At 51.4% G+C, this 12,235-nt stretch overlaps 1 protein-coding gene and 1 long non-coding RNA gene across 2 annotated transcripts in view; one reads left to right on the top strand and one right to left on the bottom strand.

Moving 5' to 3' along the window:
• LOC115553581 (uncharacterized) overlaps positions 1-347 on the top strand; it is an 11,272-nt gene extending 10,925 nt beyond the window's left edge. The window contains exon 2 of the long non-coding RNA XR_003978464.1: positions 314-347. This is a non-coding gene — a long non-coding RNA (uncharacterized LOC115553581). The remainder of the gene's footprint in view (positions 1-313) is intronic.
• Positions 1-10,766, bottom strand: part of ptpn3 (protein tyrosine phosphatase non-receptor type 3) — a 21,221-nt gene extending 10,455 nt beyond the window's left edge. The window contains exons 1-7 of the mRNA XM_030369946.1: positions 10,608-10,766; positions 8,871-9,049; positions 3,051-3,185; positions 2,859-2,901; positions 959-1,040; positions 454-498; positions 182-234 (exon numbers count right to left, since the gene is read on the bottom strand). Of these exons, the coding sequence (XP_030225806.1) occupies positions 182-234; positions 454-498; positions 959-1,040; positions 2,859-2,901; positions 3,051-3,185; positions 8,871-8,939 (427 nt within the window). The 5' untranslated portion in view covers positions 8,940-9,049; positions 10,608-10,766. The remainder of the gene's footprint in view (positions 1-181; positions 235-453; positions 499-958; positions 1,041-2,858; positions 2,902-3,050; positions 3,186-8,870; positions 9,050-10,607) is intronic.
• Positions 10,767-12,235: the final 1,469 nt, after the last annotated feature.

The raw sequence follows: 12,235 nt of genomic DNA, 5'->3' as shown, positions 1-12,235 counted from the left end.
AGACATAAGAATTACTGCACACACTCGAAGACCAAAATAGCTTGTTGGTTTAATTTCTTGCGTCAAATAATAATCCTATTTTTCATTATCACTATCGATCACTGATCAAGATTACTCATTGAATTGATCCGTCACAGTGTTTGTGGTTGGGAGAGAGAAAGAGGGAAAGAGAGAGTCTTACACTGAACTGCATAAGAAGCCAGCACTACTGCTGCACTCAGCGGACACTGCAACCTGCAAACAGACTTTGATTACACACTGTAACTATACGTCTAATGGAAACTGTGTGTGTGTGTCACAAAGGGGAAAGGAGGTGTGTGTGTGTGTGTGTGTGTGTGTGTGTGTGTGTGTGTGTGTGTGTGTGTGTGTGTGTGTGTGTGTGTGTGTGTGTGTGTGTGTGTGTGTGTGTGTGTGTGTGTGTGTGTGTGGTGTGCGGGTGGTGCTTGTTCCCACCTTCCCTCTCTGATGTCGCTGCTGATCTGGAGGAAGTAAAGGTGCCTACAGAAGAAGAGGAGGGAAGAGGAACAAACGCCCACAAACCCGCTCTCAGAAAAATAAACAACATCCTATTCAAACTTTACTGGACACGCAAGTGAGCAGCATGTCAACTCTCAGGGTAACGTTTGCATGTTGACATTTAGAAATCCCTCTGAGTAAAACTAGTATCTACTATTATTATTCATCATTCATGTCATTAAGCAGACCCTTCTATCCAAAGTGACACACAGGGATGGGCACCATTCAAGAGGAGGTTAGACAGCCTGCACAAGGAATAAAACCCCGTAACTTTTCAGTTGGCAATTGAACCTGCTAGCCACTATATTATCTCAAATCTATAAAGCCGTATGAGACCACCATTCATTACAAATAGGAACATTGAGATGCCTGCAGCCCCCAGTGGCAGATGGTGATAGGTCTGGCCGGGAGGTGACAGGAGAACAGAACAAAGGTAAACTACCTTGTCTGTTCGTGCTGCAGAGAGTTTGGGTCGGAGATGAAGAATCGTACTCGGAAGTTGAGATAGAAGGGTGCGACGAGCCCTGAAAGGGCGCACACAGAAATTGTTATGTTACTTCCACAAACAGCTTCATAGTCATCGTACTTCACACGGTCTGACCCCTAGCCCCAAATGCATCTCTGATGCCGTTCTGAGGGTAGAATCGCATATGCAAAATGCAAGATGCCAAAAGGCAAATCACCTGGGGAATAAAGGGGTAAGTCATGTGAACCGTGTATAACCATCATGCCAGCCAGCTCAATTGTACCCATGGTTTTCAGGAAATGTACCAACAAGTAATCCAATTCAAATAGATTTTCCTCGGTTCAGCATCATCCTAAGAAACATACCCAATAGTAAGTAAGCCTGAAGATTTTCATTTGATTATAATCATATGATCATTTTCTAGTTAAAGGGTTGGTGTAGGTGTTTACCCCAAGCTATATCAGGCCTTCCTTTTCAATATGAACAGGGTGGGAGAATGACTTTTTGGTTCACCAGCCAGTGTCAGTTTTTTATGAAAATACACCAGACTTTGATATTTTACCAGACACAATCAAGTTTTTCAAATGCTCATGCGTGACTATGCTTTAGCGATTATATTTGAAAAATATATTGAATGTACTGTATATTTACCTATTTAAATCGTTTACCAATAAAACCATAACCAAAATGGTAAATCACCCAGAGCCCAGAAACACCCCTATTAAGACACACTGATAGCGCTGGGAACTGTTTGTCTTCAATTTAACATTTCTCATTTAATGCATAGATGAATGTACAAATAAAGAGACACCCTTTGATCTGAACTAATGTTATCCTAACACTGTTGGATGGTTATTGAAAGTTGTTCCAACGAAATTTGTATTAGAAGTAGTTTTTCTTGATTTCATGAATGAATGAATAACGTGGTGACGTGTGACATTAGCACATTAACGACAGTGCTTACTGATCCGTCTGCACTGCAGGCTACAGGCTAGCATTGGATATTACACCAAGCCCTTCCTTTTCTGTCTGTCTTTTTTTTGGTCCACCAATCATATCGCCACGGTGGCAGGAGGATTGATTAAATTGACCAAATAATTACAAAATCAAACCTAATTTGGGTGAGAAGCTCAGCCATCCGTGAGGAACTCGGATTAGAGCCGCTGCTCCTTTACTTAGAAAGGAGTCAGCTGAGGTGGTTCGGGCATTTGGTAAGGATGCCCACTGGGCGCCTTCCTTGGGAGGTGTTTCAGGCACGTGGAGGACACCTCGGGGAAGACCCAGGACTAGGTGGAGAGATTATATCTCAACACTGGCCTGGGAACGCCTCGGGATCCCCCCGTCAGAGCTGGTCAATGTGGCCCGGGAAAGGGAAGTCTGGGGCCCCCTGCTTGAGCTGCTCCCCCCACGACCCGACCCCGGATAAGCGGATGACGATGAGGATGAGGAGGAGGATGAGGAACCTAATTTGGTGGCGGAGGCTAATTTCCCACCCTGAGTATGACCCCTCTAGGCCACTGAGGTCATCTGGGCTCTGTCTGCTACTCGTATCTAGAGTCATGAAAACACAGGATTAGCCTGGAGCTAATAATCATGCCACATAACCTAACCTTGAAGGGTTAGGGTTTCCTCCACAGCTAGCATTCATATCCAGGCTAAAAACGTTGTTTTTATTATTTTGTATTATTCATCATTCTGCATTATTTATGTGTATCTTTTCGCTAGATGTTGAGGACTTTGAAATGTGTATAGAAATGTACACACAAATACAATCGCCTTGCATTTCCTCGCACCGAAATTCGAAATCGAAATTGTCCAGCAGTGTAGTCAGAGAGCACAACGGTGAGTTCTACATTTTGAGCATGAATCCAAATACCTTTCATCTGCTTCTTCAAGGGTTTCTCTGGCTCCAACCACCTCTGAGAGAGAGAGAGAGAGAGAGAGAGAGAGAGAGAGAGAGAGAGAGAGAGAGAGAGAGAAATACAATAGATGAACGATCCAAAATGCAGTTCAATGCATCTCTTCACCATTGCCAAACTGTGCAACAAATAAAGAAACGCCGGCTCACAGGAGAGTGTGTGTTGGCCGTGATGGAGGCGATGGTGGTGCCTGCCTCCCGGAGCTGCAGGCTGAAGAGATGTCTCTCCAGGAGGCCCAGGTGGTCACACACCAGGTCCAGCAGCACCCCACCTTCATCCTGCTTCTGTGGGCCCGGGAGTGAGGGGGAGGGGGTAGGACAGGCTAAGATTACCCCATTTTAGTATGGTCACATCATTTATGGATAGGACTACATCTCATATATATATTGTGGCAACCCCGATCCGACGGAGGAGGTCGAGCCCCGCCAGCGCCCTCTCCGCGGGCAGGTAGTCCGTGGGAGATATGTGCCGCTCGGCGCAGCGACGCGGGAGCGCGCATCGAGCGCACCCACGCAATCACGGAGATGCGGAGCACCCGGCGGAGGGAGACGGCGGAGGGTTCTTAAGGACCGCGCGCGCACCAGTCAGGGGAATGCGACCGAGTTGGAGAGACGCGGTAGGGGGAGATTACCCGGACCCACGTTAATGACATTTCGCCTCTCCCCAGGACTAAGCAGCCAGAGACGCAAGGGATCGAGACGCCGACCCCGCAGCAGGACCAGACCCGGGGCGGTTTCTCTTTTTCCCCCATACCAGGAAGAACCTCAGTTAACTTTTTCGTTACCCTTTTTGCACGTGTGGTAAACGCAATAAAGAAACGTTGACCCACACCCTGTTTGGTGTGTCTCCTTCCTGAATCTCAGCCGCCGACGGTCGGGGTTGCCAGTGGTGGAGAATGCAGGCAACGCGATCTCTCGGCAGACCCTAGACGGAGCAACCAAGAACCAACCCGGAGATCAGCCCGCAACGCGGGAGGAGGATATCGAGGTGTTGCGGCGATGCCTGGTCCGGATGGCCGAGCAGCTCGGACGGGAACCGGCCCACGCCGCCCCCACGAAGCGGCTCACTAAACTGGGACCGGACGATGACGTCGAGGCATATCTTGAGATTTTTGAGCGGACCGCGGCCCGTGAGAGGTGGCCAGCGGAGCAGTGGGGCTACATACTAGCGCCCTTCATGTCCGGGGACGCCCAACGCGCCTACCGGGATCTCAGCCTGGCCCAGGCGGCGCACTACCCCACACTCAAGCGGGCCATCCTCGCCCATTACGGTCACAGCCTCCCAGCCCAGGCGCAGCGGTTCCACGACTGGGTGTACGACCCCCTGGGCTCGGTGAGGAGCCAGATCTCGCAACTCGTCCGCCTGGCGGAGCGGTGGCTCGTTGAGGGGGAGTGTCCCCCGCTGCTGGACCGGCTGGTGATCGACCGCTGCATCGGAGCCCTGCCCACCGGGGCCAAACGCTGGGCCTCCGGGACGACCTCGTGGAACTGTTGGAGAACCACCAGGTCACCCAGCGTCTGTGCAGCGGGGCGACCCCGGCCCCCGGTGGGGGGGGTGAGCCCGCCAACCCGAAACCGGACCATCATGGACCGCCGAGGGCCCGCCCCTCCGACCCAGAGAGAGGAGTGGAGGTGCTACACGTGCGGCCAGACGGGCCACAAGGCCCGCCATTGTCCCGGAGCAGGGGACGTATCCATGCCCACGGCCAGTCCGTCCGTCTGGTGGACGGGGCCTCCGGGCGGAGGATCGACGTAGGCTGCATCCACGGGCAGACCGAGTCCTACAGCACGAGGCAGATCACCGTCCAGACCCCGAAGGGCACCTTCAAGGTTCGGGCCGGGCTGGTCCCGAACCTCCCGATGCCCCTCTTAATCGGACGGGACTGCCCGATCTTCGCCCAACTGCTGGGGGCCGAGCTTCAGGCACCCCGGCGCCGACCACCTCAGACCCGACCCCGCCGGCTGCATAGCCGGCTCGCCTATATGGCCTCCCACCCGGCGCCCTCCCGGTCCGACTCGGACGAGACCCCCGACAGGCCCCCCAGAGAGGCAGCACGGCACACCCACGCCTCGTCCATGGTGTCCCTTCCCCCGGGGACCCCGGACACGATGACTGCCTCCGAACAGGCCCCTCTGCCAGACGGGGAGGAGACTCCACCCCTCATAGACTTCTCTGACTATCCCCTGGCCGACGGGGGAGGTCCCGACAAGGGAAAGACGCCCTCCGCCACGCCTGGGGACACGTCCAGGTCCATGAAGGCCTCTCGCGGGACTCGACAGTGAGTGACCGACAGGACCTGCACTTCAGCACCAGGGGGGGGTTACTATACCGGGTGGTACAGAGAGGGGGTAAGGAGGTAGAACAGTTGGTCGTTCCAAGGCCGTACGTGAGCAAAGTCCTCTATATGGCCCACACCCACCTATTGGGGGCTCACCTGGGGATGGACAAGACGAGGGACAGAATCCTGAACCGGTTTTACTGGCCGGGGGTGAAACGGAATGTAGAGGATTACTGCCGGGCATGCCCCGAGTGCCAACGCACCGCCCCGAGACCCACTGTACGGAACCCCCTCATACCGATGCCGCTGATAGAAGTCCCTTTCGACCGGCTGGGTCTAGACATCATAGGTCCCCTCCCCAAGACTTGTCGAGGCCACCGCTACCTCTTAGTTATGGTGGATTACGCCACACGCTACCCAGAGGCAGTTCCTCTCCGTGCCGCCACAGCCAAGGCGGTGGCGAGGGAAGTAATGGTTTTATTCAGCCGGGTGGGGATAGTCCGAGAGATCCTGACGGATCAAGGGTCCTGTTTTATGTCCCGGGTTTTGAAAGACCTCACCAGTCTGTTGCAGATCCGCCACCTCCGGACCTCCGTCTACCACCCCCAAACTGACGGGTTGGTGGAGAGATTCAACAAAACCCTGAAGTCCATGCTTAAGAAGGTCATGGAAGCAGATGGGAAAAACTGGGACCAGCTGCTTCCGCATGTCCTCTTCGCCATTCGAGAAGTGCCCCAGGCCTCCACGGGATTCTCGCCCTTCGAGCTCCTCTACGGCCGGCGACCAAGAGGGCTGCTCGACATCGCCCGGGACGCCTGGGAGAGCCAACCGTCCCCCCACCGCACCGTCATCGAGCATGTGGAGCAGATGCGGGGCCGGATGGCGCAGATCTGGCCCGTGGTCCGGGAGCACCTCGGACGGGCCCAGCAAGCCCAAGCCCGGGTATACAACCGAGGGGCCCAGCATTGCACCTTCAACCCGGGGGACCAGGTGCTGGTCCTCGTCCCGACCGCCGAGTGTAAGTTCCTGGCCAAATGGCAAGATCCCTACGACGTCAATCTACCGGGTCGGCGACGTCAACTACCGGGTGCAGCAACCGGGGTGACGCAAGACCATCCAGGTCTACCACATCAACCTGCTGAAGCAGTGGCAACCACCAACAGCCCCGCGAGAACCAGCCCTCCTGTCCCTGTCCGCACGACTACCCCTGCCCGAGGTAACAGTGGGGGAGCAGCTGAGCCCAAGCCAGACCCAGGACATGAAGGAAGTGGTCCTCCAGCACCTCGACTTCTTCTCGGAGCGGCCCGGGAGGACCGCGACCGTCAGCCATGACATCAGGACGGAACCGGGAGTCCGAGTCCGACTCCGGCCCTACCGCATTCCGGAGGCACAGCGGGCCGCCATCCGAGCGGAAGTCATAAGCATGCTGCAGATGGGGGTCATAGAGGAGTCCCACAGCGCATGGTCCAGCCCGGTGGTCCTGGTCCCCAAACCGGACGGAACGTACCGCTTCTGCAATGACTTCCGGAAATTGAATGAAGTGTCGGCCTTCGACGCCTACCCCATGCCCCGCATAGATGAACTGATAGAGCGACTGGGGCCGGCCCCGTTCATTACCACCCTGGACCTGACAAAAGGATACTGGCAGGTCCCTCTCACCCAGCGGGCCTGGGAGAAGACAGCATTCGCCACCCCCGACGGGCTGTACCAGTACACGCCCGCGACCTTCCAGCGGATGATGGACCAGGTCCTACGGGCCCACAGGGAATACCCTGCCGCCTACATCGATGACATCGTCATCCACAGCAGCACCTGGGACCTGCACCTACATCACCTCCGTGCCGTCCTGGGAGCGCTCCGAGCCGCCGGCCTCACGGCCAACCCTAAGAAGTGCCGCCTGGGCCTCGAAGGGGCGGCCTACCTGGGCTACCGAGTGGGGAGGGGCAGCGTATAACCGCAAGAGGAGAAGGTGCAGACCATCCGGACCTGGCCCCGGCCGAGGACGAAGAAGCAGGTCATTCCTGGGACTCGTGGGGTATTACCAACGCTTCATCCCGGCGTTCGCGACACTGGCCAGCCCCCTCCACGAGTTGACGTGGAGGGCTCTGCCTGACCGGGTCGAGTGGACAGAGGAGGTCGAGGAGGCGTTCTCGTGCCTCCGACGGGCCCTCTGCCCCGAGCCCCTCCTGATCACCCCGGACTTCAACCTCCACTTCGTCGTCCACACCGACGCGTCCGAGGTGGGGCTGGGAGCTTCGCTACTACCTCCTCGGAAGCACCTTCACCCTGGTCACAGACCACGCCCCCCTGAAGTGGATGGCCATGGCCAAGGATACCAACGCCCGGGTGACGCACTGGTTCCTGGCCCTGCAGGATTACTACTTCCAGGTGGTCCACAGGCCCGGACGCGCACATGCCAATGCAGACGCACTGTCCCGGAGGGACGCCTGCCTAGGCCTATGTCGGGGGGTCCCCGACTTGTGGGGGTGTGTGGCAACCCCGATCCGATGGAGGAGTTTGAGCCCCGCCAGCGCCCTCTCCGCGGGCAGGTAGTCCGTGGGAGATATGTGCCGCACGGCGCAGCGACGCGGGAGCGCGCATCGAGCGCATCCGCGCAATCACGGAGATGCGGAGCACCCGGCGGAGGGAGACGGCGGAGGGTTCTTAAGGACCGAGCGCGCACCAGTCAGGGGAATGCGACCGAGTTGGAGAGACGCGGTAGGGGGAGATTACCCGGACCCACGTTAATGACATTTCGCCTCTCCCCAGGACTAAGGAGCCAGAGACGCAAGGGATCGAGACGCCGACCCCGCAGCAGGACCAGACCTGGGGCGGTTCCCTTTTTTCCCCATACCAGGAAGAACCTCAGTTAACTTTTTCGTTACCCTTTTTGTACGTGTGGTAAACCGTGTGATAAACCGTTGACCCACACCCTGTTTGGTGCGTCTCCTTCCGGAATCTCAGCCACCGACGGTCAGGGTTGCCACAATATATATATATATATATATATATATATATATATATATAGGTAAGGGAAAGGTAAGGGCAGTTTTGGGATGTCTTGCTACTTTCAATGTCATGACTCAAACATTTTAATGAGATCAAAGACCTAGTGTGTGTGTGTGTGTGTGTGTGTGTGTGTGTGTGTGTGTGTGTGTGTGTGTGTGTGTGTGTGTGTGTGTGTGTGTGTGTGTGTGTGTGTGTGTGTGTGTGTGTGTGTGTGTGTGTATGCTTGTAGCCCACATGAATGCTACTGGTGACCATAACAATGCAGTTGTCCGTTTTTTAACAAACACTAAATGGATGATGTTGAATCTGAAGCAGTAACAGGAAGGCTGTGTGTGCTATCAGATTGGGTCTATGCATCCGAGGTACAGCCGGCTCCTCGTGTGTCCTTCAACCAGCTTCTGTTTAACATGCTCCACTGGCCCCCTCGTGATGGAACCACTTACAAAGGCTCCCCTGGAAGCTGCGCTTTATGGAGCGTATAATAATAATAATAAACCATCCAAAAAGGTAAGGGCAGTTTTGGGATGTCTTGCTACTTTCAATGTCATGACTCATTTTAATGAGATCAAAGACCTAGGTGTGTGTGTGTGTGTGTGTGTGTGTGTGTGTGTGTGTGTGTGTGTGTGTGTGTGTGTGTGTGTGTGTGTGTGTGTGTGTGTGTGTGTGTGTGTGTGTTACTCACGCTGACTCTGAAGGTATGGATGGTGCCGTTCAACAGCTGAACCAGGCAGAGCAGGTCAGGTTTTGGCATGTCTGTAGCCCAGGCAAAAAGGTCTCACCTCGCAAGGACACACACACACACGAACACACACACGCACACACACCTTGCTTGAGCTCATCAGCTCATCACTGAGTGGGGACCTGGAATGACAGACACACACAGACACACACCACACACACACACACAGACAAAGAGACACACACACAAACACACACACATACACACACACAGTTTCAGATGTTTCCGGGCTGTTGTCTTGTTGCCCATTGAAACCGAGCCCACAGGCTGGTACTGTGTGCGGTGAGTAATACAGTTTTAATATACGTGTTGGGCGAGATACAGCTCCCTGGTGAGTAATGTCTTGTGAATGCAGAGGAGTGACTGTGTGTGTGTGTGTGTGTGTGTGTGTGTGTGTGTGTGTGTGTGTGTGTGTGTGTGTGTGTGTGTGCGTGTGTGTGTGTGTGTGTGTTCTATCTGGCCTGGGTCTCAACATGTTCCTCCCCCTCTCTCTCATTCTCTCCCCATGTCTCTCTGTCTGCTCTCACTGGTTCTCCCTCCTGTCCCTCGCCTTGTGCAGACAGCTGAATGATAAGAATGTTAAATATTCTCAGAGTTAAGCACGCCCATTAACAGAGGTACAATCTGTTTCCCAATCCTAAAAAAGGCTAGCAATGATTGCGTGAACACAAACACGCATACATACACACATAAACACACAGACACACACACGCACAGACACCAGGGTGAGCGGCTAGTGTCTGTTTGTGTGTTTGCGTTTGTGTTTATGTTTGCATACTTGCTGCAGACTTTCGATCTGATGTCACAACTCGACCATCGGGGGTGTGTGTCTCTGTGTGTGTGTGTGTGTGTGTGTGTGTGTGTGTGTGTGTGTGTGTGTGTGTGTGTGTGTGTGTGTGTGTGTGTGTGTGTGTGTGTGTGTGTGTGTGTGTGTGTGTGTGTGTGTTTTGGCTTGATTCAGGTTAACAATTGAATGGACGCAATTTCTTTCACACTCTTTCTTTAAAAGACACACGCAAAGTTTTAGTTAATGTTTGACAACAGTAACACACTTAGAATATATTAAACAAGCACTATTCTGCTTGACTACCTGCTTTCCCTAATAATCTAAATACCACGCTATCTATTGTGCATTTTAAGACAGAATACAACTAAAGTAGACATATACAATGTTTTACTTGTGTTTTTATTGCATGTAAAATATGAATTTAAATAGCATGCATTGCAAAGCAGTCAACAACAAAAGTCTGGGAGTCGGGTGTGGGAGTTACATTCAAACCAGGACAGGAACACTAGAGCTTAATTTTTTAAGGAATGCTAAGGAAGGCGAAATAAGGAATGCTTAACTACTTTAGTAAGGAGTGAAGGAGTAGTTTTAGTAAGAAGTTAAGGAGTGCTTAACTCCTTACTTGGCCTTCTATAATAATCGGAAACAGAAAGAAGCGAAGCCCAACCTCAATGTAATCAGGCCTAGTTTAGATTAAAGCATGGCGATAATGAATTATGTTTTGACCTGGTCGGACTTTGGACTACACCCTAAAACCAACCTGTTTACAATATAGACTAATCTACAGCTACACCCAAGGGGAGGAACACTGTTCGCCAACTTTCGATCGGATCTTACAACATTAGCGAGGTGATGTTTTGAGAAAGACGCATAGCGTTAAAAAGCGTTACTACCTCGGTGGTTCTGCTTGAGAGACGTGACATTTCCAGACGGTTGAGCAGATATCCAATGGGAAATAGTGGAAACGACGCGCGCCTGACAGGTGAGGAATAGGTAAATATCCGGGACCAGTCCGTCATCCCAGTGGTGGTGATTTCGCACGGCCCCGCCCCTTCAAGGCGCGAGCAAGAGGCGGGTACGCGCTATCCCATGTCCCTGAAACGGGGAAGGGATCGAGTCCTAAGGAACCGTCCGGGGGACACGCGACTGATCAAAGCAATATATTCACTCCATAACACGAATAACATTAACAAACACACTATGAACTAAAGAATAATGGTTTCAACGGACACACACAATCTACAAATAAAAGTAGTTTTTCATTATTAACACCTGTTGTTGAAAAATGTTATTGAACCAGTGAATTATCGAATAATATAATGAGTAATTCAATAATCTATTACCTTTGCATCCATTTTTGTTCGATTTTCCTATTCTTTAAATTATAGGCTTAATTTTTTAACCATATCGTCTCGATGGTTTTGTCATTGTCAGATCAAGATGTGCATGTTTGCATTGAAGATATCCTTCTCTATATGTCTCTATTTTACATGCATAAGTGGCAAATATCTGGTTGTTTTCTGTAATGGACAGGCCCACTGAATATTATCAACAGAGTTTATGAATATTGTCTTGGTAGAGATATTACTCATTCACTCACTCGACAGGTTTATTGTCTCCACCTACAGGGAGATATTGGTATTGCCTGATTAAGGTTAAATCAGTCAGTAATAAAGCATTACATCAAGTACAATGTTATTACTCGATTCATTTGGCTGTCTAATTCAGCATTAATATGATAATCAACATAATACTAAGTACTATGTACTTATATTATTACTAGTGGTATTAGTAGTAATAGTATTAGTAGACATTATTCTGCTACAGCTGCTACTACTACTATTACTACTACTACTAATAATATTAATAATAATAATAACACTAAGACTAATAGACAGTTTATGCTTTTATATGTATTAAAATACCTATAGACTAGCTGTTAATTGATGTTGGCCTTCACTGCATATGTGATTTGTTTTGACTATATTGTTTTACTGTTGATGAATTAATTAAGAATAAAAGTTTAAATAATGTGTGTTAATATAATAATTATTACTACTAATATTATGACCAATACAACTTCTAATGATTCTACTACTATTACTAATAATAATGATAAATATTTATATTACATAATATACTGTCAAATACAACTCCTAGGGAGTGTATTGTGTAACTATCTTGGTTGAATCCAAAAGAAAAGGGCCCAACCAATGGTTCCCCTGGTCTGTTGCATCATGGGTGTTGAGATGTGTGAGTGTTCTGCAGCGTTATGTTTTGCATGCCATGGAAGTCAAACGCGGGGCTGACCTGCTCACCCATGCCAGTGGAGTAATGGGACAAGAGGGGGAGTTGGCATGCCCAAACCAGCAGAAACAGGTCTCCTCACTTCAGCCAATAAGAGGAAGGCAGGAGGCCGGGATTCCTCCATGCTGCTGTGTTTTAGAGAGAACCTCCCCTGGCATCGGCTTTCTGCACCAGGAACAATGAAGGGTTGGCTGATGGGCCTGCTGACTGTTCA

This window comes from Gadus morhua, chromosome 11 (genome assembly GCF_902167405.1).
Source record: "Gadus morhua chromosome 11, gadMor3.0, whole genome shotgun sequence".
Lineage (NCBI taxonomy): Eukaryota > Metazoa > Chordata > Actinopteri > Gadiformes > Gadidae > Gadus > Gadus morhua.
Note: the sequence above shows the minus strand (reverse complement) of the source record. Positions and strands in the feature narration are given on the sequence as shown.